The 26477-nt window shown below is 64.2% G+C and overlaps 1 protein-coding gene across 5 annotated transcripts in view; it reads left to right on the top strand.

Annotated features, from left to right (window-relative positions):
- The window catches only part of USP19 (ubiquitin specific peptidase 19), a 46856-nt gene that overhangs the window by 12491 nt on the left and 7888 nt on the right, over window positions 1-26477 (top strand). Inside the window, exons 3-26 of one of the 5 annotated variants that reach the window (XM_075130175.1) lie at window positions 6346-6474; window positions 7605-7738; window positions 8202-8579; window positions 9333-9582; window positions 9903-10059; window positions 10173-10244; window positions 10875-10990; window positions 11343-11557; window positions 11902-12103; window positions 12190-12323; window positions 13714-13872; window positions 13948-14058; window positions 14378-14488; window positions 14661-14762; window positions 15066-15206; window positions 16222-16340; window positions 16439-16576; window positions 16971-17281; window positions 17776-17886; window positions 18663-18879; window positions 19135-19287; window positions 21337-21500; window positions 21582-21760; window positions 23537-24759. In XM_075130175.1, the coding sequence (XP_074986276.1) occupies window positions 6346-6474; window positions 7605-7738; window positions 8202-8579; window positions 9333-9582; window positions 9903-10059; window positions 10173-10244; window positions 10875-10990; window positions 11343-11557; window positions 11902-12103; window positions 12190-12323; window positions 13714-13872; window positions 13948-14058; window positions 14378-14488; window positions 14661-14762; window positions 15066-15206; window positions 16222-16340; window positions 16439-16576; window positions 16971-17281; window positions 17776-17886; window positions 18663-18879; window positions 19135-19287; window positions 21337-21500; window positions 21582-21760; window positions 23537-23743 (4010 nt within the window). In that variant the 3' untranslated portion in view covers window positions 23744-24759. Of the gene's footprint in view, window positions 1-6345; window positions 6475-7604; window positions 7739-8201; window positions 8580-9332; window positions 9583-9902; window positions 10060-10172; window positions 10245-10874; window positions 10991-11342; window positions 11558-11901; window positions 12104-12189; window positions 12324-13713; window positions 13873-13947; window positions 14059-14377; window positions 14489-14660; window positions 14763-15065; window positions 15207-16221; window positions 16341-16438; window positions 16577-16970; window positions 17282-17775; window positions 17887-18662; window positions 18880-19134; window positions 19288-21336; window positions 21501-21581; window positions 21761-23518; window positions 24760-26477 lie in introns of those variants that run through there. The other 4 variants (XM_075130174.1, XM_075130173.1, XM_048856470.2 and 1 more) reach the window with 4 other exon arrangements.

A 26477-nucleotide genomic window follows, 5' to 3' on the forward strand; every position in this document is an offset into this window, starting at 1 on the left:
CTGAGCAGGGATGAGCCCTTTAAACTAAACGCGAACAGCCCAGCACAGCTGGGTTTCCCCCCACCGCGTGGCTCCGATCAGGCGCTCACTCATCAGAAGTGCCTTCTCCAGCGAGCCTGCCTTGGGAGTGGGGGAGGCTATTGGGTCCAGCGTTAAGAATAGTTCCTGGCTTGGGGGGGGAACAGATTCCCCACTTGCCACCTGTGCACTGTCATCTTCCTCCTCCTCTTCGTCCTCCAATAACTCATCCTCCTCGCTCCGTGCTACTCCCCCCTTGCAGGTGTGCACGGACAGTGGTGTCGTCATCCCCCATAATTGCATGCCGCTCATGGTAGAAGCAGCTTGTATGGGGCTGTGACCCAGAGCGCCCGTTCGCCTCCCTGGCTTTTTGGTATGCTTGCCTGAGCTCCTTGATTTTTGTACGACACTGTTCTGTGTCCCTGCAGTAGCTTCTTTCTATCATGGCCCTGGACGCTTTAGCGTATGTATTTGCGTTCCTTTTTTTGGAACGTGGTTCTGCCATAACAGATTCGTCTCCCCAGCATGCAATGAGATCCAGTACCTCCCATTCGGACCATGCTGGAGCTTGTCTGCGAATCCAGGACTGCATGGTCTCTTGTGATGGTGGACTGTGCTGATGGTGACCAAACAGGAAATGAAATTCAAAAGTTCCCCAGGGCTTTTACTGCCTACCTGGCTAGTGCATCAGAGTTAAGAGTGTTGTCCAGAGTGGTCACAAGGGAGCATTCTGGGATAGCTCCTGGAGGCCAATAATGTCGAATTGCGTCCACAGTACCTGTAACCCAGAACTGCAATCTTGATTTTATCATAGAATCATAGAATATCAGGGTTGGAAGGGACCTCAGGAGGTCATCTAGTCCAACCCCCTGCTCAAAGCAGGACCAACCCCAACTAACTCATCCCAGCCAGGGCTTTGTCAAGCCGGGCCTTAAAAACATCTAAGGAAGGAGATTCCACCACCTCCCTAGGTAACGCATTCCAGTGTTTCACCACCCTCCTAGTGAAAAAGTTTTTCCTAATATCCAACCTAAACCTCCCCCACTGCAGCTTGAAACCATTACTCCTCGTTCTGTCATCTGCTACGACTGAGAACAGTCTAGATCCATCCTCTTTGGAATCCTTTTCAGGTAGTTGAAAGCAGCTATCAAATCCCCCCTCGTTCTTCTCTTCCGCAGACTAAACAATCCCAGTTCCCTCAGCCTCTCCTCATAAGTCATGTGTTCCAGTCCCCTAATCAGTTTTGTTGCCCTCCGCTGGATGTTTTCCAATTTATCCACATCCTTCTTGTAGTGTGGGGCCCAAAACTGGACACAGTACTCCAGATGAGGCCTCACCAATGTCAAATAGAGGGGAACGATCACGTCCCTCGATCTGCTGGCAATGTCCCTACTTATACATCCCAAAATGCCATTGGCCTTCTTGGCAACAAGGGCACACTGCTGACTCATATCCAGCTTCTCGTCCACTGTAACCCCTAGGTCCTTTTCTGCAGAACTGCTGCCGAGCCATTCGGTCCCTAGTCTGTAGCGGTGCATGGGATTCTTCCGTCCTAAGTGCAGGACTCTGCACTTGTCCTTGTTGAACCTCATCAGATTTCTTTTGGCCCAATCCTCTAATTTGTCTAGGTCCCTCTGTATCCTATCCCTACCCTCCAGCGTATCTACCTAGGAGGGTGGTGAATCACTGGAATACGTTACCTAGGGAGGTGGTGGAATCTCCCTCCTTAGAAGTTTTTAAGGTCAGGCTTGACAAAGCCCTGGCTGGGATGATTTAATTGGGGATTGGTCCTGCTTTGAGCCGGGGGTTGGACTAGATGACCTCCTGAGGTCCCTTCCAACCCTGATATTCTATGATTCTATGATACCGCTCCTCCCAGTTTAGTGTCATCTGCAAACTTGCTGAGGGTGCAATCCACACCATCCTCCAGATCATTTATGAAGATATTGAACAAAACCGGCCCCAGGACCAACCCTTGGGGCACTCCACTTGATACCAGCTGCCAACTAGAGATGGAGCCATTGATCACTACCCTTTGAGCCCGACAATCTATCCCGCTTTCTGTCCACCTTACAGTCCATTCATCCAGCCCATACTTCTTTAACTTACTGGTAAGAATACTGTGGGAGACAGAGTCAAAAGCTTTGCTAAAGTCAAGGAACAACACGTCCACCGCTTTCCCCTCATCCACAGAGCCAGTTATCTCGTCATAGAAGGCAATTAGATTAGTCAGGCATGACTTGCCCTTGGTGAATCCATGCTGACTGTTCCTGATCACTTTCCTCTCCTCTAAGTGCTCCAGAATTGATTCCTTGAGGAATCATGATTTTTCCAGGGACTGAGGTGAGGCTGACTGGCCTGTAGTTCCTAGGATTCTCCTTCTTCCCTTTTTTAAAGATGGGCACTACATTAGCCTTTTTCCAGTCGTCCGGGACCTCCCCCGATCGCCATGAGTTTTCAAAGATAATGGCCAATGGCTCTGCAATCACATCCGTCAGCTTCTTTAGCACTCTCGGATGCAACGCATCTGGCCCCATGGACTTGTGCACGTCCAGCTTTTCTAAATAGTCCCGAACCACTTCTTTCTTCGCAGAGGGCTGGTCACCTCCTCCCCATGCTGTGCTGTCCAGTGCAGCAGTCTGGGAGCTGACCTTGTTTGTGAAGACAGAGGCAAAAAAAGCACTGAGTACATTAGCTTTTTCCACATCCTCTGTCACTAGGTTGCCTCCCTCATTCAGTAAGGGGCCCACACTTTCCTTGACTTTCTTCTTGTTGCTAACATACCTGAAGAAACCCTTCTTGTTACTCTTAATATGTCTTGCTAGCTGCAACTCCAGGTGTGATTTGGCCTTCCTGATTTCACTCCTGCATGCCCGAGCAATATTTTTATACTCTTCCCTGCTCATTTGTCCAATCTTCCACTTCTTGTAAGCTTCTTTTTTGTGTTTAAGATCAGCAAGGATTTCACTGTGAAGCCAAGCTGGTCGCCTGCCATATTTACTATTCTTTCTACACATGGGGATGGTTTGTCCCTGTAACCTCAATAAGGATTCTTTAAAATACAGCCAGCTCTCCTGGACTCCTTTCCCCCTCATGTTTTTAGCTCTACTCCACTTGCTGAGGTTGAGTACAGAAATTGGATTAAAGAGCCCTTTAAATCGAAAAAAACAGTTTGGTCGTATGGACGGAATCAGTTTTATTTCGAATTAACTCGGCTAATTCCAAAATAACCGTGTACTGTAGACCAGGCCTAAGTGTCTGGAGCACCGCGTCGGGAGCCCTAAGGTTAGCACAGAACAGGAAGTTACAGCCAAGTCCGTCTGGGTCTGACCGAAGCCCAGGGCTTAGTCTCAGGCCCCAGTCCAGAAGCACCTTGCTTCTCGCAGACCACATTTAACTGACCCACCCTGCTCCTCCTCCGTCCTTTGTTTCCCTTCCAGGCAAGGGGGTCTCCTGTGCTCGCTCTTTGTTCTCCAGCTGGCCAAACTAGCCCAGAGAGCCAGGGTCCTCACTTGTTAGATCACCGGGCTATTGTCTGGGCTCAGGCCCCCACCTAGATCTCTGGATTCTTCTGCAAAGAAACACCCCACTCCCACCCCCACCTAGCCCATCATGCAGTACCTAGTGGAAAGTGAGGCACACACTGTATTCATGCAAAATGTTCTGAAATAAATCCCACTTGGTCACACCCCCTAGTCACCACAAGCTGCTAGGTTCGCTGCAGGAATTTCTGGGGGAGGGGGTCTGGCCCAGTGGATCTCAACCAGGGGTACGCAGAGGTCTTCTGGAGGAACATAAACTCATCTAGATATTTGCCTAGTTTTACAACAGGCTACATAAAAAGCACTAGTAAAGTCAAGGATTACTTGTGGCACCTTAGAGACTAACAAATTTAAATAAATTGGTTAGTCTGTAAGGTGCCACAAGTACTCCTTTTCTTTTTGCGAATACAGACTAACACGGCTGCTCCTCTGAAACTAGTAAAGTCAGTACAAACTAAAATTTCATACAGACAATGACTTGTTTATACTGCTTTATCTACTGTACACTGAGACGTAAGGACAATATTTATATTTCAGTTGATTTATTCTATAATTATCTGGCAAAAATGAGAAAGTCAGCAATTGTTCAGTACTGGACTAGTGTGCTGGGACACTTGTGTTTTTGTCTCTGATTTTGTAAGCACGTCATTTTAAAGTGAGGTATGACTTGGGGGTTTGTAAGACAAATCAGACCCCTTAAAGGAGACTGTAGCTTGGAAAGTTTGAGAGCCGCTAGTCTGGCTTGCGTTACCCAGGGGTCAGGCTCAGGGAGCCCCGCTCCTTGCTGGCTGAGGTGTACCCGAAGGCAGTGTGCAGGAGGGAAGGCAGCTCGGCCTGGCATTGTGACCTGCCCGTGGGATGCTGGATGAACATAGCTCCTAGCACGTAGTCGGTCTCGGATGTGGTCAGTGTAGGCCAGCAGGTGAAGGTGGCGAGCTAGGAGAGGGGCATGGGCATAGCCTCCTTTCCGTGCAGGGCTCCACTCAAGGAGAACAACCTGCACTAGTGCCGAGCGAGCGTGGCACTGGCCACCCTGAGAATGTCCTACAGCTTCAGACGTTGTATTCCATGCAGCTCGCCCCTTGCGCCTCCCCTGCTCACTTCAGCATGCTGGGGCAGTCCGAGCTAGGGCCGTTCTGTCCCCTCCACCTCCAGTGCAGACGTGCCTGAGCTAGGCTGCACCTTGGTTTGCTGGGCCAGGCAGGGCCAGGGTGCCACCCACTGTGGAGGGAGAGAGCCAAGAGAGCTGGCCAGGAGCGCGGGGGAGCCTGCGCTGGAGTGGGGCTCTGTGGTGTTCGTGGGTCAGCCCTGGTACCAGTGTCCGAGCTGCAGACTGATCCTGTGTGCGTCTCTGCTCCCCGCTGCCTCCCCCAGCAAGAGAGGGGCTGGCGGGTATGTGCTAGCCCCCCTGCGTGGCCGTGGCTCAGAGCTCAGGAGAGGGGCTGGCGGGTGTGTGCTAACCCCCCTGCGTGGCCGTGGCTCAGAGCTCAGGAGAGGGGCTGGCGGGTGTGTGCTAACCCCCCTGCGTGGCCGTGGCTCAGAGCTCAGGAGAGGGGCTGGCGGGTGTGTGCTAACCCCCCTGCGTGGCCGTGGCTCAGAGCTCAGGAGAGGGGCTGGCGGGTGTGTGCTAACCCCCCTGCGTGGCCGTGGCTCAGAGCTCAGGAGAGGGGCTGGCGGGTGTGTGCTAACCCCCCTGCGTGGCCGTGGCTCAGAGCTCAGGAGAGGGGCTGGCGGGTGTGTGCTAACCCCCCTGTGTGGCCGTGGCTCAGAGCTCAGGAGAGGGGCTGGCGGGTGCGTGCTAACCCCCCTGCGTGGCCGTGGCTCAGAGCTCAGGAGAGGGGCTGGCGGGTGCGTGCTAACCCCCCTGCGTGGCCGTGGCTCAGAGCTCAGGAGAGAGGCTGGCGGGTGTGTGCTAGCCCCCTGCGTGGCCGTGGTCAGAGAGGTCACGTCCCTGCCCTCGCAGGTACTGCTCCAGTGCTGCCTCGCTCTGCGATCTCCTGGCCAGGCTTAGCAGCAGGGCAGGGATCGGCGAGCCCCCAAGCATGGCCCCGTGTGCTGGCTCGCTGCAGGCAGTCCTCTTGCCCCTTTCTAGGCAGGCTGGGGGATCCCACCTCCCAGCCCTGAGCTGTATGGGCCCAGTGTGCTGCTTTAACTGGGCTCCCGTGGCAGGGGGGACACCAGCAGGCCTGGCTAAGCTGTGACAGGCTATGGCTGGCCACGGGTCTGGCAGGTGCCAGGCTATAGCCCCGCACGGAGCCTGCAGGATCCGGGACAGACCTGACTGGACGGCGAGAGTCCTGCTGTATCACTCTCTCCAGCACAGCCCCCTGGCCCGGCCCTCCTGGGGAGGTAGTGGTGGGCTGCTGGCATTCGCCTGCCTGGGATTGCCAATCCGGCTGCTCAGCGAAGGGACCTCCAGCTGCAGTGTGAGCCCGCCTGGGCTCCGCTCCATTATGGAGTGGGAACGGAGCAGCTCACATGGGGAGAGCCCCTCCTCCCTTCCAGGTGCTCTGGCATCTTGGGGCGCTGTGTGTGGAGGGCGATAACGATTCTGCCTGGCTCTGTGCCCGTGGGGCTTCCCAGCTGCGCCCGTACTCGCCCCCTTCCCCATGGGCTTCCATTAACCCCTTTCTGGAGTGTGCTGAGTGCCTCTTTGCTCCCCAGACCCAGAGCTGCCATTGGGTCCGGGATTGTGCTCCCCCAGCCACAGAGCTGGCAGCTCAGTGCTGCCGGCCCCCTGGGGTTTCCTGGGCAGGTGAGTGATGCTGTCCCTCTGTTGTTGCAGACCTGCTGCTGGACTGGAAGCAGAACGCTGACGAGGTCATTGTGAAGCTGAACTTGGGCAGCGGGCCCCTGAAGGTGGAGGAGGTGGATGCTGCATTCACAGACACCAACTGCATAGTCAGGCTGCCAGGTAACAGCTGCAGAGCTGGCAGCAGCCAGCCGCTCCAGGCAGGATCATGGTCAGCGCCTGGAGAAAGACACAGCAGCTCCCGGTGAGCGGGACGCCCCGTCCCTGGCTCACATGGCTGTGCTTGGCCGTGTCCTCCGCTGACCAGAGCACAGTGCCATGCAGGGCAAAGGGGCGGGGGGAGAAGAAAGCACTCGATAGCATAGGTAACCCAGAGCAGTGCATGGAGCTGGGCTCCTCTGCACTGGCCACATACTCTGTGCTTCCTGCAGACCCCGCCCCAGGTACAGACACCGTCTGGCCTGCCCAAGATCCACTGACCTCGCTGGGAACAGCTAGCTCTAGGGCGCCAATGGGAGAGGCTGCTCGCGGGTTGGTTCAGGGCATAATGGAGACATCGCTCCTGGTACCTGCCCAGCCTGTCGGGGATGCCCCCTCTGCACAGGAGATGACAGAACATGGAGGCTAGTCCCAAATCAAGAGCTGAAACCTTGAGTTGGTCTGGGGGCCCATCCCTGTGTGGTCCCACGAGGCAGGCGTCCCCAGCCAGAAAGGAAGCAGCAAGTAACCCATGCGTGGCTGAGCAGTGAGGGCTGAGGTGGCTCTGCCGGGGAGCTGCCCGGGGGCGGAAGATGTGGGGTGTGATCCCGAAGGGAAGAAGTGGTGCTTTGCCTAGCAGCAGGTGAGCTGCAGGCCCCGCGTGGGCAGGGGAGCAGAGCGTGGGCGCAGGAGGCGTACGGCACTCTCAGGAGATAGTGTGCAGCAGGCGCCCAGGCCCAGTCGCTGGAATTCGCCCCCCTACGCAGCAGTGGCAGAATCCCTCCCCGTGGCTTACGCTGGCAGGGCTGTGCGGGAGCAGGCGACGGGGCGGGGTGATGCGGAGATGGGGTTGGCGATGGCTGAGAGCCACTCAGCCCCTCTGCAAAGGCCGTGTTGGGCCGGCCAGCGGCAAAGGGGAGCTGGCTCGCTGCTGCAGCACCTTTGGCAGAGTCCCCGGCAGGAGGCGCTGAAGGCCCGAGCTCTGTCCAGAGCCCTCTTTGGAGGGACTAGGCCCCACGGAGCAGAGCCCCATAGCCTGCAGCAGCGCCTGCCTGTGCCCACCCCAGCTGTGAGGTCCCTGTTTGTGCCCACAGATGGCCGCCAGTGGAGTGGCGAGTTCTACGGGGAGATCGAGAGCTCCTGCAGCAAAGTCCAGGGCAAGAAGGGCAACTTCCTGCAGCTGGTGCTTCAGAAGAAGATCCCCCTGCACACCTGGGCTTCGCTCCTGGTAAGGCTGCGGCAGACTCTGGCCACGCACCTCTCTAGGCCCGTGAACCTGCCGCAGGGCCCACTGGAGATGAGGGGAGAGGGGGCTGAGCTCACCCTTCACCCCCAGCTCTGTGAGCTGCCTTGCCTGGGCAGCAGCCCTGCTGAGCTCCCCTGGGCTGGGAGGGGTGGTTGATCACCATGGGCGTCTTGGTGTGACCCACTGGATGGAGAGGCCCGGCTGAGCTCCCCTGGGCTGGGAGGGGAGGGTGGGCACCGCGGGCGTCTCTGTGTGTCCTGCGGACGGAGGGCCTGGCTGGTGGGAAGCTGGCCATGCCTCTGCCGATGGCATGGTGCTGGCAGTGCCCCTGAGCCCGCAAGCAGCAAGACTGGTGCAGGTTCGTGTCCATGGCCAGGGGAGGGCCCCATTTGGCCCAGTGCCCTGGCTGTGCAGCTGTCCCAGCGGGCCCCATTACCTTTCCCAGAAGAAGCAAAAGGACGGCTCCAAGGAGCTAGCCAAGGGGGCCGTGAGCCAGGAGAACGGGAAGGAACAGCCCCCGCCCGCACAGACTGCCCCCGAGGAGCAAGCAAGGAGCAAACGGGAGTTCCCTAACTCGAAGCGAGCTCTAGGGAGGGGTGAGGCCCCAGAAGGGAAGAGCCCGGCCAGCCCCAGGCTGCAGAGCTGGCCCAGCACCAGGCGGTCCGGGTACCTCAAGGTGGCTCTGATGGAGGAGGAGCCAAATGCCAAGGTTGCTGGGGGCTTGGAGCCTGGCAAGGAGCCCAGTGGGAGAGGGGGCAGCCGGCAGAACAGCCAAGCAGCCCACAGCGATGCTGCCACGGACCTGACCCCGCCTCTGGTGAAGGTAAGTGGGGGCACTGGGGAGCCTGCTGCCCCCCTCACAGGTGTTGTCCTGCCCCATCCCCTCTCCCGAGGATCTGGAACCCCTCATTTTCTTGGGGGTGGCAGGCTCCCAGTGGTGCTCCCGGCTGGGCTGGGGCATGGCTCCATGGCAGCAGGAGGATGGGAGCGGGAGGCCTGGCCTGCCACAGACTCGGGATGTTAGGCTGCTCGCTTGAGCCCCAGCTCGGGTTCTCTGTCCGGGCTGAGGCGGGCGCCCTGGGGCGGGGGCTGTGAAGGGGCTGGGCATCATGGCTCCTAGCAGGCTAGATCCCAGCAATCTCTTGGCCCCGGACAGCTGGCTGGCTTACCAGGCTCACACCCTGGAGCCAAGGAACTCCAGAGCCCAGTGGCTGCCTGGCTCTGGTCTCTGGGCAGAGGGAAGGTGCCTGCCCAGCAGGAGCAGAGCTCTTCCTCCCCCACTCCTGGCGCGGCGCTCTGCCCCTTGGCAGTTGTGTGGGTAGGAGCCCTGGGGCACACCCCAGGGCCCCTCCTGTGCCCCAGGAAACCTGTCACTCCTGCAGTGCAGAGTGAGTGCGGGGGGGAGGGGGGGGGCAGGGCAGGTGGGAACAGAGGGGGCTCCCCTTGCTTGGCAGTGGCTGGGGCCGAACTGGTAGCGTGGCTATTCAGGGCCATAGACCAGAGCTACGGCTGGACGGGGGCCGGCCCAAGTTCAGGGGGACCCTCCATGTCTCACCTTCACCCTCTGCATGAAAAGACCGAAGTGCTGCAGACGGAGCCCGTGCTTGTGGGGATGCAGCTACTCGCTGCCCCTTCAGAGAGCTTCCCCCATCACATGGCGCCCTGCCTTGAGAAGAGACCCCTGCAGCCGGCCACCTCCCAGTGCCTTCCAGCCCTTGGAGAGGGCCCCGAGGCTGTCCAGGCCCCTGCCTCCCCTCCACTGGGCAGAGACGCTGAGAAGAGAGACTGGTCCAAAGAGGATGTTGCCCTGGAAGCAGCAGCTGATGGTAAGTGCCGAGGGGAAGGGAACCAGAGCGCTAGGTGGCAGCTCCCCGGGCCCCTCCTGTTATCAGGAGCCTGCTCTGTTTCCTTGCTGGCCAGTGGCCTGGGAACCAAGGGCGCCTGGCTCCCTGAGGGGGGTGCTGCCATCCTGCAAACAGGGGCCTGGGGCCAGAGCAGCCCACAGAGCTGTCTCCTGCAGCCTGGGAGCTCCCAGCCTGGCAGGCTCCCCTCTGAGTCCTGGGGCCTGTCTGCCTGCAACGCTGGTGGGGAGGGACTCCCAGGGCACAGCCACCTCGCGCCCCCACCTGGCCTTGTCCTGTCCTAGAGCCAGAGCCCATGGTGAGCCTGACCTTGGTGAAGAACGACTCGTACGAGAAGGGCAGTGATTCGGTGGTGGTGCACATCTACGTGAAGGAGATCCACAGGGAGACCTCCAAGGTGCTGTTCCGGGAGCAGGACTTCACGCTGGTGTTTCGGACCAGGTACTGCTGAGCACCGGGCCCAGCTGTGCCCTGCGGGGGCTGCAGCACACAGGTGCTCCCCGGTGCCCAGGCACAGCCATGTGCCCTCTGATTGCCTTCTCCTCTCCTTGCAGTGACATGAACTTCCTGCGACTGCACCCTGGCTGCGGCCCCCACACGGTATTCAGGTGGCAGGTGAAACTCAGGTACCAGGCACTGGCCCCTCAATATCCTGGCACTCCCACCTGGGCAGCTCCTGCTCTCCTCCAGCCAGGCACAGAATGAGGACGGGACCCCTGGGTTCCATCCCCACTGCCCCAGCCTTGTGCAAGCAATGCCCCTTTGGGCGTCAAGGGGTGGAGAGCACTTGCCCCGGATGGCACTGCACACGGCAGCTCCGTCTGCACTGACCCAAACCAACGGCCTGCGAGATCCCCTCGTCAGCTGGGCCAGCGGGGCAGACAGGAGCCGCAGAGCCCTGAGAGTGCCCGGCTGGCTGCACTCACTGCCCTGGTATGTGCTGCCCTCCGCCGAGGTGCAAGCTGCCTGGCATGTGCTCCCAAGGAAGAGAGCCACCACAGGGTGGGGAGTGGGGGAGCAGGCAGAGCCTAACCGATGTTGGAGACAACACACCAGACCCCATCACTCCACCACTCGGGGCTGGGCGGGTCAGTGGTGGCACTGAGCTGGCAGGAGGCTGGCCCGGCCCACAGCGCCCCCACGCTGCCGACCACCTACCCTGCCAAAGATCCCAGCTGTATCGGAGCGCAGCGAGCTGGCCATGGCGTAGCCCTGGCTCGTGTCTCCCAGCCCTGAGGCTGCTGTCCTGCTCCCAGGAACCTCATTGAGCCGGACCAGTGCACGTACAACTTCACTGTCTCCCGCATCAACATCTGCCTGAAGAAACGCCACAGCCAGCGCTGGGGGGGGCTGGAAGCACCAGCTGCACGAGGTCTGCTCCTTGGCTTCCCCTCGCCTTACCTCTACGGGCAGGGGCTCAGTTCCCATCTCTGCACGGGCCGGGGGGAGACGCTGCCCACATACAGCGCAGGCTGGGGGTGGGGGAGGGAGCTTCAGTAGGAGCCTGGGGGGCTCGGGCGGCTGGGGGCCCTGCCAGCTTTGGGGGAGGGGGCCAGGCGGGGGGAGCTCACGGGGGGCCTGCTGGCTTTGGGGGGGCGAGGGAGCTGGGGGGGCCCTGCAGCGGGCCGTGGAGTGCCAGACAGTGACTGGGGATGGGAGCGTGAGCTGCTCCGCCCATGTCCACACTGCTGCTAACCACAGGCCCACCTGTCCCTCTTTTTAAGGTGCAGTGGGTGGTGCAAAGGTTGCCATGCCAACAGCCCCTACCCCTCTGGATAAGAGCCAGCCGGGCAGCAACCAGCACCCCCTGTCCAGTAAGGAGGAGGCTCGGGCAGGGGAGAAGGAGACGCCCAGAGCAGAGGACGGTGGCCTGGAGGGTGTTGTGGCCCGGACGGCCACAGAGCACGTCACAGTGAAGCAGGAGCCACACGTTCCCTCGGTGAGCACTTGCACGATGGCGTGAGCAGGCGAGACTGACGGGGACCAGACGCCAGAGGGATGCACTCAGCTCCCTCACTGCCGGTGCTATGGGGAGTGCTCCGCGCCAGGCACCTGCAGACCTTCCCACAGCACCTTCTGCTCTGCAAGGGGCAGCACCTCCCATGGGCAGGGATGGTTCCTGCCCGCAAGGCACTGAGGCCAGGGCGCTGGCTGGAGGGGAGCTCCCAGCAGGGGGCGCTGGCTCTTTGGGGAGCTCCCAGCTGCTCCGGCCTGCCCCAGCCGAGCTCCTTGCAGCGAGAGGCCCCACTCATGCCTGTCCCTCTCTCCCATCGGCCTTGGCAGCCGAAGCCGATGTGCATGGTGCCGCCCATGACTCACAGCCCGGTGAGCAGTGAGAGCGTGGAGGAGGACGAGGAGGAGGAGGAGAAGAAGAAGGTGTGTCTGCCGGGCTTCACGGGGCTGGTGAATCTGGGGAACACCTGCTTCATGAACAGCGTCATCCAGTCCCTGTCCAACACGCGGGAGCTGCGGGACTATTTCCACGGTGAGCAGGGGGCGGTGGCTCTGCCCCTGGGGCTGGGGTGCTGCTGCGAGGGACCTGGTTCACTCTGTCCTGCGTGTCTCCTGCAGATCGCTCCTTCGAGGCTGAGATCAACTACACCAACCCGCTGGGGACGGGGGGGCGCCTGGCCATCGGCTTTGCTGTGCTCCTGCGGGCGCTCTGGAAGGGCACGCACCACGCCTTCCAGCCCTCCAAGCTGAAGGTGAGGGGGGAGCCCCCGTGCCTGGTGGGGTCATGTCATTAGTGCCAGTTCAGCTGGACTCCTGGGAAGCGGACTGTCAGACTAGCTGGGTTTCCCTTTTGGAGGCGGGGACAGGTGGGTTGCTGAAGGCTGTCGTGCTGACGTAATAGATGTTGAATGCTGCAAGGCCGCACGATAGTCTGCTTAGAACACGATAAAATGACATGGCTGAAAAGCCAGCTAACTGAGAGGGCTCAAACTGTCTTGTAACTGGGGAGTCATCGGGCGGGCGTTTCCCCAGTCAGGTCCTACTGGGAGCAGTTCTTGGCCCTTCGCTAGTTAACGTTTTTATCGGTGACCTGCAAGAAAACATCAAATAATCACTGATGAAGTTTGCCGATGGCCTGAAAATTGGGGGTGTGATAAGTCATGCAGAGGGCAGGTCAGTGATACAGAGCAATCTGGGTCGCTTGGTAAACTGGGTGCAAGTAAGCGACGTGTTTTAATACAACTAAATGTAAACGTAGCCATCTGGGAGCAGTGTTGGGGGGGCTCTATCATGGGAAACCGCAACTCTTAAAAGGACTTGGGGTCCTGGTGGATAATCAGCTTTATATGAGCACCCGTTGTGTCGCTGTGGTCAGTGAAGCTAATGCAATCCTGGGCTGTGTAATAAGGGAACCTCGAGCAGGAGTAGAGGGAGGTTCTGTTACCTCTGCAACCACCGCTGGGATCCTGGGTCTGGTTCTGGCGCTCCCAAGGCCAGGAGGATGTTGATAAATTGCAGAGGGCACAGAGCAGGGCCAAGAGATGATGAAAGTGTCGGAAACCTGCCTTGTTGTGACAGAGGCAAGGAGCTCAGTCTGGTTATCTCCCCCACGAGCCAGGCCAGGGTGAGGGAGCCCAGCCTGTCCATGCCGTTTTGGGAACAAATCGTGGGCGAGGGGCAGCGAAGGGGTACCAGACCCTGGGTCTGGAGGCTGATGCTAGACATGTCCAGGTGCCAATTTTGGACAGGGAGGGGAATTAGAACAGTTTCCTTGCGGGCGTGGAGGATTCTCCATCCCTGGCCATGGTTCAGTGGGGAGCTGGTGTTTGCTAACAGCCCTGCTCTAGCAGTTACTGGACGGCAGGTCTCTGCCTTGTGCTGGGCACGGGGCCAGACTAGCGGATCACAATGGTCTCTGCTGGCCTGGGGATCTCAGGATCCAGGAATGCCCGGCTAGCTGGGGCTGCTGCTGGGCTTTCCCTCTGCCCCCGGGCTGGGTTCCTCGGGACTGCTCTGCTGTGTCCTGGGGCCTGTGGCAGGCATGCCCGCAGCACTGAGCCCGGGCGCAGAACTGGTGCTGGCCAGCTCAAGCCAGCCTGGTGGTGCTGAGGGGTCTGCGCTCATGACCATTCCTGCCCACAGGCAATCGTGGCCAGCAAAGCCAGCCAGTTCACGGGCTACGCCCAGCACGATGCCCAGGAGTTCATGGCCTTCCTTCTCGATGGCCTGCACGAGGACCTGAACCGCATCCAGAACAAGCCCTACACGGAGACGGTGGACTCGGATGGGCGGCCCGACGAGGTGAGTGCAGCTGCTCGGGGGCGGGCGCTGCCTTGGCCAGTGGGGCCGGGACACTGACCTCTCCCCTCCCATCAGGTGGTGGCAGAGGAGGCCTGGCAGCGGCACAAGATGAGGAACGACTCCTTCATCGTGGACCTCTTTCAGGGCCAGTACAAGTCCAAGCTGGTGTGCCCGGTGTGCGCCAAGGTAGGGCCCGGGGCCCAGCGAGCAGACTTCTCTCCGTGGGGCGGTGGGCACAGCCTGCTCACTGCAGGGTCGCTGGGCCGGCCACGGTGCCCGCTCCCTCAGCCATCTGGAGCCCACTGGCTCGCACTGCCCTGCCAGCAGAGATACTGGGTTCCTTGGCCATCACTCCTCCCGCCCCAGTGCCCAGTTGTCACCACTTCATCTGACCCCAGGGCCTCTGCCTGCTCCTCCACCCCTTGCCATCTGAGCCTTCAAGCGCAGGGCCCCTCCTCTGCGGCAGCTCTGCCCCGGGCTGATTGTTCTGTCCTGTGCACTGCAGGTATCAATCACGTTTGACCCCTTCCTGTACCTGCCGGTGCCCCTGCCCCAGAAGCAGAAAGTGCTGACTGTCTATTACTTTGCTAAGGAGCCGCACAAGAAACCTGTCAAGGTAAGACCAGCCCTCCCACCATGTGGCTTCGCTCCTGGCCAGCTGGGATGGCTGGGGGCGCTCTTGGGGCCCTTTCTGGGAGCCCATCGTTAACCGAGGCGCCATGGCTCCTGGCTGGGCGGCGAGCGGGGCTGGGCGGGGCCTGGCTGACGGCCCTCTCTCTCCACGGCAGTTCCTCGTCAGCACCAGCAAGGAGAACTCCAGCGCTGCTGAGGTGCTGGACTCGGTGGCCCACAGCGTGCGAGTGAAGCCCGAGAACCTGCGGCTGGCAGAGGTGAGCACAGCGGCTGTGGGCTCAGCCACAGGCCTGCACCATACCCCTTTGCGCCTCGCTGCGCTGATGCCATCGTCTGTCCAGTCCCCCTTCCCTGCAGAGCTTGGGGCTGCCCCGCTGCATGTGGGGCGTTGTCCTGTGGCACTGCGGAGTCACGCCAGGTGGCCCTCTCCTATGGCAGCTCCTCGCTGGAGAGCGCCCCAAGCCATGCCTTGGGCGCTGAGTGGGGAGGGCCGGCCCGTATGCCAGCAGGTGGGCCAGGCAGCCTGCACGCAGGGCCTCACTCCCTTGCTTCCCCGGCAGGTGATCAAGAACCGCTTCCACCGCATGTTCCTGCCGTCCCACTCGCTGGACACGGTCTCCCCCACAGACCTGCTCCTGTGCTTCGAGGTGCTGTCCCCAGAGCTGGCCAAGGAGAGGGTGATGGTGCTGCAGGTCCAGCAGGTATGCAGGCTGGAGGGGGACTGGTCTCTTCAGCCACAGGCAGGGCCGAGCTTGTGACCAGACAGCTGTGGGCAGTGCCAGCTGGGAGGGCAAGGCCAAAGGGATCACTTGCCCAGCAGATGGGGCTTGCTGGCACCTTGCCATGAGCCCAAGGGCTGCTCCTAGTCTGCACCACAGCTTCTCAAGTGCGGCCACCAGCGGCCTTTCTTCTGGGCAGTGATGGGGGGACAGACAAAGTAGCAGCCCGTCCCCGAGGCCGCCAGCTGGGGTTGGTGTCCTCCGCAGCCTCTGAGGAGAAACCAGCTGGAGGGAGGAGCAAGGAGAGTTTCCCCCCACCTTCCCCGGGGCTGTGGGGCTCAGGCTTCAGCCCTGGGTGGTAGGATGCCAGGCACCAGGGCTGCAGGCACGAGCCCCCACCGCCTCCCCCATCACCTCTGGACCCCGCTGCTACCCCCTCACCTCCTCATCCAGGGCTTCATTTCTCCAGGGGCTTGCTGTGAAAGTGATATGAACAAACATGCAAGCATCACATTTTTAACTTTACTTTCGAATAGTGGTACAGACAACCACCTCTTACCAAAAAGGCAAAAGGAACAACAACAGAAAAGATAGGAATGTGCCAAACACCGCTTTTGTGTTTCTGTTCTGTTCAGATCCAGTAAGAATAGAGACAGCTGTGTGTTATTTTTACTATCGAGTCTGCAAAACCCCCGAGAGAAATGAATTGGGCACGTGTATGTGTACATTGATTGGTTTCCTACAGTTGATGAAGTATTTTAGGAACGTGTCAGAGCAGCCACCAGTAAGAGTTGGTAGCCACACTCTGAGGCCACCAAATCCTGTGCCGTGAGAAGCCCTGCACGACACCTCCCAGTCTGTGATTCCCCTGGGGCGGGTGGGGGCCGCAGTGTATGCTGGGGCCAGTCACCGCCCTGGCCCACAGCTCCGCAGTGGCGGTGCTGCAAGGATCCTTCCCCTGTGTGGCAGCACGCCACTGGGTCACCTTCTCCCTCAGCGTCCCCAGGTGCCCAGCGTCCCCATCAGCAAGTGCGCGGCCTGCCAGAAGAAGCAGCAGTCGGAGGACGAGAAGCTGAAGCGCTGCACTAGGTGCTACCGAGTGGGCTACTGCAACGTGTGAGTTGGTGCATGTGCCCAGAGGGGCGGGGGCGGGCGCTGGCTTGTCTGGGGGCAGTGGCAGGCCCTGGAGAGACTCAGCGGGCTGTATGTTACAGGGGATGTCAGAAAACGCACTGGCCAGATCACAAAGCCCTGTGCCGCCCCGAGAACATCGGCTTCCCCTTCCTCATCAGCGTGCCGGAGTCGCGCCTCACCTACTCCCGCCTGGCCCAGCTCCTGGAGGGCTACGCGAGGTAAGGGCGGCCGTGGGCACTACGCGGGCACTGGCTGGGCAGCTCCCCGCACAGTAACGCCTGCTGCCGCCTCGCCTCTGCACCAGGTTCTCGGGCCGCGCTGCCATTAGCCAGGCCGGTCACTGAACCCTCCCTGGCAGAGAGGTGGGGGAGGGGAGTTGCAGCCTCCAAAGCGTGGGGGTCGGTGCGGCCTGGCCCGTGGCCCCCGCCATCGCCGTCTCCGACAGGGCAGAATTCCGCTCGACGGGGGATCTGCGCTCGCGGGGCTGAACAGGGGCTTGGCCTGGAGCGGGCTGTGAGTGTGCTGTGATGGGGACATGCGGAGCTGCTTCTGGGCGCGGCAGCTCTGTTCGTAGTCGCCTTTCGCAGCCTGACGGCTCTTCCCTCCTGCAAGGTACTCGGTCAGCGTGTTCCAGCCTCCTTTCCAGCTTGGCCTGCAGCCCCTGCTCCCCGAGAAGCTGGACCTGCCTGCAAGGAGTAGCTGTGCGACTGCCGCCCCCAGCCCAGAGTCGGGGGATGGGGACCGGGCCCCCCACCGGCAGGAGCCCCAGCTACCCCCCCACACCTCGGAGCTGCACCCTGAGCTGGGGGACGCCAGCACAGTGCCCAGCTCAGATTTGGGCTGCTCTGAGCGCTCCCTGGAGGCGCCGGGCGAGGGCTGCTGGGAGAAGGAGCCGTCCTACGAGCGAGGCCCCAAGCCCGAAGGTAAGAGCCCCAGGGCTGCTCAGCTGCCCTGCCAGCCCCTCCCTGCCCGCCTCTCCAGTGCCCGAGCTCGCCAGCTCCCTGTGAGGGGATGCCCCAGAGCTCTCCAGGCAGCCCCTGGGGATGGCAGCCCTTCCTGCTGCCCAGGGCACTCGTAGGGCAGCAGAGCCCCTCGCCTTCCCATCCCGCTGCTCTGCTGCGGCCCAGCCAGGGAGGAGGGCTGGAGGAGGCCTGTCCCAGCCACCTGTCACTCGCCCCTGCTGCAGGACAACCTGGGAGCAAAGGGAAACTCTTCCTATCCCAGCTCCCCTGCCCCCGGCTGCTGCGGGGTAACTCCTGGCCCACCAGGGAATGGTGGTGATCTGCCCTGGCAGAGGGAGCACTTGGTACCCACAGTCCTCCGGGGTGGGGGCCCGGAGCGTGGCAGAACTGCTCCCCTCCAGGCGGGGGCCCTGCTGCTGAGCACTCCCTGAGCGGCTGCCTTTGCCTGACCCCAGCTGCCATCCCCGGATACCAGCATGTGCCCAGCGCGCTCAGTGCCCACGCCACCCAGTTCTACATCAACAAGATCGATGGAGCCAGCCGAGAGCACAAGCTGGAGGAGAAAGGTGAGCCTGGCCCATCCAGCCCTCGGGGCCCTGCAGTTCAGGTTGCCTGGCCGTTCAGCTGGGGAACCTCCCCGGAGATTTCTCACCCCTGCCTGTTGGCTGGCTAACAGCTGCCCCGGCTGGAGCTCCCCTCCACAGGGCAGAGGCCCGATGCCCATGCACAGGGGAGGAAGCACAGAGCTGGTTCTTCTCCTGGCTGGCACGCATTATTCCTGTGTCAAATGGGCAGGTTCTGCCCTGCCTGAGCGGATTTCCATATGCACACCCTGGCACCTGTGCAGAGAGGCCTGGGTCCTGGGCACAGCCACACTGCGTGGGTTTGACTGGGAGCCCCAGCTGGGCTGGCCACTCCTCCCTTCCCTGGGGCAGCTGCAGGGAGGGGAATGGTAGTCCTGGCTAGCAGCCATCCGTTGCCAATTTCCAGCCAGAGGGAGGAAGCCTGATGCCAGGCCAGCTCTCCCTCTTCTCCGCCACTGGCTGGACCCTGGGGTGATGATGTGGGGGGCTACCTGGGTGTCAGGGGGCTGGTGTCTGAGCCCCTGGGCCGGGACCGACGGCGGGGCCCGGAGGGCCGGGACCGGTGGCGGGGCCCAGGGGGCTGGTGGTGGGGGCCCTGGGCCGGGACCGGTGGCGGGGCCCGGGGGGCTGGTGGTGGGGGCCCTGGGCCGGGGGCAGGGCCCGGGGGGCTGGTGGTGGGGGCCCTGGACCGGGGGCAGGGCCCGGGGGGCTGGTGGCGGGGCCCGGGGGGCTGGTGTCTGAGCCCCTGGCCATTGCAGGCGATGCCCCGCTGGAGCTCACGGACGACTGCTCCCTGGCGCTGGTGTGGAAGAACAACGAGCGCCTCAAGGAGTTTGTGCTGGTGGAGTCCAAGGAGCTGGAGTGCGTGGAGGACCCGGGCTCGGCCAGCGAGGCAGCCAGGGCTGGCCACTTCACGCTGGGCCAGTGCCTCAACCTCTTCACCAAGCCCGAAGTGCTGGCGCCCGAGGAGGCGTGGTGAGGAGTGGCCGGGGGAGGCTGGTGATGGGCTCTGAGCCGTGGGCGGGCTGCAGGGTGGGGAGGGCCGTGACCGTATGCTGTGGGGTTGTGCTGCTCCGCCCCATGCCTGCCTCTGGCTGCCAGCGCCGCTGGGCTGGGGGGAGGCACCCAGCAGCCTCCAGGCCCCGAGAAGCCTGGGCCCTCGCCTAGGGCCCTCTGGGGAAGGGCAGGGGGAGCCCAGCCTGCAGCGGTAACCAGCCCTGCGCCCCCCAGGTACTGCCCCGAGTGCAAGCAGCATCGCGAGGCCTCCAAGCAGCTCTTGCTGTGGCGCCTGCCCAACGTGCTCATCATCCAGCTCAAGCGCTTCTCCTTCCGTAGCTTCATCTGGAGGGACAAGATCAACGACATGGTGGACTTCCCGGTCCGGTGAGCCAGCCGCGCCCAGCCCTGGGGCCTCTTTACCCGGCTCAGGCTGATCGCGCCTGCCCAGCAGCATTGAGGCTTGGGCAGGCTGGGGGCCAGGCCAAGCATGGGGCAAGTGGACGGCCGGAGGCAGGAGCCAGGCCGGGGGGCGGGCCGGAGGTGGGGGGCGGGCCGGGGACAGGAGCCGGGGCGGGCCGGGCCGGGGACAGGAGCCGGGGCGGGCGGAGGTGGGGGGCGGGCCGGGCCGGGGACAGGAGCCGGGGCGGGCGGAGGTGGGGGGCGGGCCGGGCCGGGCCGGGGACAGGAGCCGGGGCGGGCGGAGGTGGGGGGCGGGCCGGGCCGGGCCGGGGACAGGAGCCGGGGCGGGCGGAGGTGGGGGGCGGGCCGGGCCGGGCCGGGGACAGGAGCCGGGGCGGGCGGAGGTGGGGGGCGGGCCGGGCCGGGCCGGGGACAGGAGCCGGGGCGGGCGGAGGTGGGGGGCGGGCCGGGCCGGGGACAGGAGCATGGGCGGGCGGAGGTGGGGGGCGGGCCGGGCCGGGCCGGGGACAGGAGCCGGGGCGGCCGGAGGTGGGGGGCGGGCCGGGCCGGGCCGGGGACAGGAGCCGGGGCGGCCGGAGGTGGGGGGCGGGCCGGGCCGGGCCGGGGACAGGAGCCGGGGCGGCCGGAGGTGGGGGGCGGGCCGGGCCGGGGACAGGAGCCGGGGCGGCCGGAGGTGGGGGGCGGGCCGGGCCGGGGACAGGAGCCGGGGCGGGCGGAGGTGGGGGGCGGGCCGGGCCGGGGACAGGAGCCGGGGCGGCCGGAGGTGGGGGGCGGGCCGGGCCGGGGACAGGAGCCGGGGCGGGCGGAGGTGGGGGGCGGGCCGGGCCGGGGACAGGAGCCGGGGCGGGCGGAGGTGGGGGGCGGGCCGGGCCGGGGACAGGAGCCGGGGCGGGCGGAGGTGGGGGGCGGGCCGGGCCGGGGACAGGAGCCGGGGCGGGCGGAGGTGGGGGGCGGGCCGGGCCGGGGACAGGAGCCGGGGCGGCCGGAGGTGGGGGGCGGGCCGGGCCGGGGACAGGAGCCGGGGCGGCCGGAGGTGGGGGCCGGGCCGGGAACAGGAGCCGGGGGGCGGGCCGGGCCAGGCCGGGGACAGGAGCCGGGGCGGGCGGAGGTGGGGGGCGGGCCGGGCCGGGCTGGGGACAGGAGCCGGGGCGGCCGGAGGTGGGGGGCGGGCCGGGGACAGGAGCCGGGGACAGGAGCCGGGGCGGGCGGAGGTGGGGGGCGGGCCGGGCCGGGGACAGGAGCCGGGGCGGGCCGGGCCGGGCCGGGGACAGGAGCCGGGGCGGGCCGGGCCGGGCCGGGGACAGGAGCCGGGGCGACCGGAGGTGGGGGGCGGGCCGGGCCGGGGACAGGAGCCGGGGCGGGCCGGGCCGGGGACAGGAGCCGGGGCGGGCGGAGGTGGGGGGCGGGCCAGGCCGGGGACAGGAGCCGGGGCGGGCGGAGGTGGGGGCCGGGCCGGGAACAGGAGCCGGGGGGCGGGCCGGGCCAGGCCGGGGACAGGAGCCGGGGCGGGCGGAGGTGGGGGGCGGGCTGGGCCGGGCTGGGGACAGGAGCCGGGGCGGCCGGAGGTGGGGGGCGGGCCGGGGACAGGAGCCGGGGACAGGAGCCGGGGCGGGCGGAGGTGGGGGGCGGGCCGGGCCGGGGACAGGAGCCGGGGCGGGCCGGGCTGGGCCGGGGACAGGAGCCGGGGCGGCCGGAGGTGGGGGGCGGGCCGGGCCGGGGACAGGAGCCGGGGCGGGCCGGGCCGGGGACAGGAGCCGGGGCGGGCGGAGGTGGGGGGCGGGCCAGGCCGGGGACAGGAGCCGGGGCGGCCGGAGGTGGGGGGCGGGCCGGGGACAGGAGCCGGGGACAGGAGCCGGGGACAGGAGCCGGGGCGGGCCAGGCCGGGGACAGGAGCCGGGGCGGCCGGAGGTGGGGGGCGGGCCGGGCCGGGGACAGGAGCCGGGGCGGCCGGAGGTGGGGGGCGGGCCGGGCCGGGGACAGGAGCGGCAGCTCATGGTTCCCTTGTCTCCCCAGGAGCCTGGACCTGAGCAAGTTCTGCATTGGGCAGAAGGAGGAGCAGCAGCAGCCCATGTACGACCTGTATGCGGTGATCAATCACTACGGCGGGATGATTGGCGGGCACTACACGGCCTACGCCCGGCTGCCCAGCGACAAGAACAGCCAGCGCAGCGACGTGGGTGAGGAGCCAGGCCGGGCCGCACCCTGTCCGGCCGGGGCTGTGCGGGCCGTGTGCTGACCCCGCTCTCCTCTCCCCGCAGGCTGGCGGCTCTTTGACGACAGCACGGTGACCACGGTGGACGAGAGCCAGGTGGTGACGAGATACGCGTACGTCCTCTTCTACCGCCGGCGGAACTCTCCCGTGGAGAGACCCCTGCAGGGGCGCCCCCCGGAGCACCGGCCAGACATGGCCTCTGCCGCCGAGGCAACCGCCAGTCAGGTGAGAGCTGCAGGGAGCCGCTCGGGCGCTGCCCCTGGCCGGGGTACCTGTGTGCGGGCTGGAGACTCCGGGCAGCCTCTCTCCCCTCGGGAGGCTGTGGTGAAGAAAGCCAGGCTTTGAGGGAGAATGTGGGGTGCAGCCACAGGCTGGGACAGAGCCGGGGGTGCTGGTCTGCAGGCACCATGGTCCAAAGGGTCCAGGACAAGTGAAGGTGCATCCTGAGAGGCCCGAAGCCTGGAGCTGGGGAGAGCCAAGGGATGAGGCAGGCAAGGGGGCAGCAGGGCCCCTCCATCCTGAGGGCTGTGCTGCGGGGAGCCCAGAAGGCCCCTGTGAGAGTTATGGAGCCTGAATCCCTGGTGAGCCAGCTGTGGAAAGGGCTCAGCAGGGTGGGAGGTGGAGGGGCCTGGAGGGAAGGCTGAAAGCAGCCCGGGGAGAAGCCAGCCTGCCTAGCGCAGTGCTGGGGAGACAGGGTTACGCGCCCCTGGAGGGGCAGCCAGTGCTGCAGCTCTTCACGTTAGCAGCAGGAGGCATGGCCCCAGGTTCCCCTTCTTGGCCTGTGCACTGCCCAGAGACCCGCCGGCCCCGTATGACTCTGCCGGCCTGCACCACTTCCATCCATGCCAGGAGATGGCGCCACTCAGCCAGGCTGCTGGCCACTTGCTCTTGCTGCTCCCCAGCCCTGCGTGGTCTCGGAGAGGTGCTTTCCAGATACCCGCTTGGCTTGGCGCCCGGCACACCCCATGCCAGGCTGGCTCCTTGCCTGGTTCCTCACCCAGCTGGGTCTAGCTCACACCAGCTCCTCACGAGGGGCTGTCACAGTCAGCGCTGGTCTCCGCTGCCCCTCCGTGGTCGGGGCCTGGAGCAGGTGCTGCAGGAGCGCAGGCGGGAGTCAGGCTGGCTGCGCGGGCCCTGTGCTGAGCAGGCCCAGATCTGTGTGCACGGCAGCGGCTAAGGAGAGGAACTTGCGGATCATCGACGGCTAGGGAACCACTCGCCAGCTGGAGGCAGGGCAGGGGAGCAGCGTGAGGCGCCCGCTGGGGCGGCGTGCAGGGGGTCCCCGGCACCTGCTCTCTCAGCTTCCTGGCTGCCTGCAGCGGGGCGGCACACGGCTGCTCGGATTCCCATCTGCAAGCAGCAGGAGGCACCAGGCTGCTCCCCCGGGTCACCGCCGCCATCCTGGGCACTCGGTGAAACATACCTGTAGAAACCGAACTGTGACTGGCTGCTCCAAGCTCTCCTGTGGCTTCAGTTGGCCATCCCTGGGAATAATCCTCCTGTGACTGGCTGTCGTCTGACTGATTCTCGGTTCCCACCTGCAAAAGCTGGGCTCTGACTGGCTGTCATCTGGCTGATCCTCTTGTATCTGGGCTGTGATTGGCTGGTGCCTGTGCCCCGCGCTCCTGGAGCCGCTGTTCTAGGATTACTCAGTCGCTGCTGGGCGCTGGGAGATGCCGTCCTGCAAAGCCAGCCTCGACTGGCCGCTGGCCTGGCTCCTCGGCCCATCCCCGAGCCCACTGAGACGCTGACCCTGCCTAGCGCCTGTCTCTGCCTGCTGCTGGAACCCAGGGAGGGGAGAAGGTGCGGGGCCCGCTGCCTGCCCGGATCACAGGCTGTGAAGAGCCGGGGGCAGCTGCGAATACTGGTGGCCGGGGGGGTGCTGCTGGCTGCTCGATGGCCAAGCTGCGCCCGGTGGGGGATGGCGAGGCGGGTTGCTGGGTATGTTCTCCCCAAGTGCTGACGCAGGTTTCCACATCGCAGGCTTCTCTGATCTGGCAGGAACTGGAGGCCGAAGAGGAGCCCGAGGCTCGCAGGAGACATGCCAGGACTCCCTGCAGGCCCCATGGCCAGAAGGCGAGCCAGGCCGCCCGGCAGCACCCTGACGAAGGCTGCCTCCGATATGTTGTGCTGGGCACCATGGCAGCCATTGTGGCACTCTTCCTAAATGTCTTCTACCCCCTCATCTCCCAGAGCCGCTCAAGATAGGCACTGGGGGGCAGCCGAGCTCCGCTGGGGCAGTGGCTAATCCAGCCCTGAACAGTTCCAGCCGCCCTGGCGAGGGCTGCTCTGTGCCGAGGGCATTGGGACACCTCGCCAGGTAGGTGCTGGAGTGAGCCCCGCTGCCATGACACCCAGGCCTGCTCGCGACCATGGAGACCTCGCTGGGAAGCCTTCGTTGCAGGATCCCGCTCTGCAGAGTACTCAGCCAGGCTCCGTCCGGCTCCTGGGGAGCAGGAACTCTCCAGGCCGCTCTGCCCTCCGGCAGCAGGTGCTCTGGGGTGCAAGCAGCCAGAATGGCGGACCAGCGGAGCGCAGCTGGGCCTGGCACATGCTCCTAGCCTGGGAGGTCGGATCACCGCTGGGGCTGCCAGCCCTGGAGATGATGCGCACAGACTCGGGCAGGCCTTGCCCAAGCAGTAGTGAGGCTGGGACTGATGCAAGGCCTCCCTGCGTGGGTCCCCTCTACTGCAGAGCGATCTCCCGCTGAGCCTAGCGCTCCACCTTGCTAGCCATGGGCTCTGCTCCTGGCATGCTGGGTCCTGTGTGCCCGTGGCTCCAGGCGTGGTGCTGCCCGGAGGTTGCTGGCTGGCTGGCCTCAGGACCTTCACATGGGCACAGGCCCCGTCACACGCAGAGTTGTTTGGGCTCATGCCTGCTGGACTTGGCTGCCTCCCTGACAATTAGCCTGCTGGCTGTGGCCTCGTGACTAATAGTCCCCAGTGTGCAGCAGGCCTGCCTGCTCCACCCCACACCTCCGCTCGCCCCCGAGTGCCGGCCGGGAGTCCCACGGCCCATGTGGGCTCAGCATCTGCCACAGTTCAGCCGAGTCCAAAAGGAGCTGGTGGGAGGTGGGGCCAGTCTCTCTGCGGCGACCTGGGGGTGGGACCTTGGGAAAGCATGCCCAGCGCTGGACCCGGGCTGGGGAGTTCCTGCCAGGATGGCAGCAAAAGGCCCTCCGTTGTGTACTGTATGGACCATATTAATAAATCCGGGCTGTTCCACCCGTGCGGTGCCCGTCTCCTTTCTCTGCGCCAGGGAATGACTCACCAGGGGCCAAGGGAACTGGCACCAGATCCCCCATCTCTGCCATAGTCGCGCCACTGCGTGCCACACTCTGCTCAGCCATCCTTGGGCTGCCCCTGCCAAGCTGCTCCTTACTCTGAGGCAGGGACTGCGCCCATGCTGCTGCCCAGCCTGCGGGGAGTTCATGCTCATGGCTCTGCCAGGAGCCCGCTGGCCCCACTTCTTACGGCGAACGCTCCCCAGCTCTGCGTGAGCCTGACAGCTGCATGGCAGAGCCAGCCCCGCCCTGTGCTGCAGCTCCACTGAGAACAGGGCTTGCCCAGGCAGGTGGGGAACTGGGGCTCCAAGCATGTGTGCGCTGGGCTGGGGTGGGAGAGAAGCCCTGCTAACGCTGCAGAGGGACGTGCCGGGCTGGGGCTGGCAGCGAGGGACATCAGCAGAGCTGTGGGCTGAGCTAGGAGGATTTGGATGTGCAGAGTGGTGCCGTGCCAGTGGTCTGCGCCCCAGGACGGAGGCGGGACGCTCAGCATGGCTCGCGGTGCATGGCGTTCTGTCCAGATTTGTGCGCTGCGCCCCCACCCGATGCAGCCCCGGCGAGTAGTCTGGCGTAGAGTGAGACGGCCCCTACGGCAGGCAATGGCAAAGACCTGGCCATCACCCACCTTCTGCAAATGCAGCACCGCGGCCCCAGAGTAGAGCCCACTGTTGGCCTCGCCCCCGTCCCAGACTGCCTGTGCGCAGCCCCTGCTGTCGCGTCTGGAGCTTTGCGGGGGCTGTGCCCACAGCAGGCTCTGGCCTGGGACGGGCCGTGCCCTTGGCCCTCTTCTGGCTTCGCAGCCTGAGCTCCGCACTGCAGCGTGGCTCCTTCGCCAGGGCTGGGGCTTGGCCTTCAGTGCTCTTGGCAGCCTAGGCACCCTGCGGGGCGCCTGGCCGTGTCCTGCTGCTTGTGTCCCCCTCCCAGCCAGCCAAGGCCACAGGGCTCGAGTGCTGACCCTTGTCTGGAGTCTGTGAGGGACACCCCTGCCCTCAAGTCCCCTGCCAGCCGAGGAACGCTGCACCAGCCTCTAAGGGGGCGACTGGCCCAGGGCTTTCTGGATTCCGACCCAGCGCTGAGCCATGGTTCCTCTGTCCTCACGAGGAGGAAGAGGCAGGGCTGGGGCAAGTCTCCGCCCCAGCACTGGCCCCTCTGGGTCTCGGGCCTGGTCAGTACAGGTTCCAAGGACCTGCCATGGGGGCAAGGGGCAGCTCTGGGTCCGTAGGAGCTGCAGGGTCTTGCTCTTGGCCTGTGGCTTTGGCTGATCCCCACCCAGCTCCGATAGAAAAGAGACTGAGAGCCCTGCGAACTAGTGCACGGGTGGCCCTGTGGCAGGGGAGCGTGCCCTGCTGGCACACCTTCGGGGTCCTGGGAACTGCCCAAGTAGCTCCACATCCAGCCGCGGCCAGCAAGCCGAGATGTGGGCTGGAGAGCGTGCTCACACTGTGGTGTGGCCAAGGAAGATGGACGCCCGCACTGGGCCACTGCACTCTTGCCCCAGGCAAGGGACTGAGGTCTGGCCACAGAGGAGCCTGGAGCCCCCATCATGTAGCCCAGCAGGGCCTAGCATGCTGCTTCCCCACCACACCCAAGGCTGGCATGCTGGCAAGGAAGCAGCTGCCCCATGTCCGGCCAAAGCAGATCCTGCCCCTCCCTTGGTCT

Source organism: Caretta caretta, chromosome 7 (assembly GCF_965140235.1).
Source record: "Caretta caretta isolate rCarCar2 chromosome 7, rCarCar1.hap1, whole genome shotgun sequence".
In the NCBI taxonomy this organism is placed as follows: domain Eukaryota; kingdom Metazoa; phylum Chordata; order Testudines; family Cheloniidae; genus Caretta; species Caretta caretta.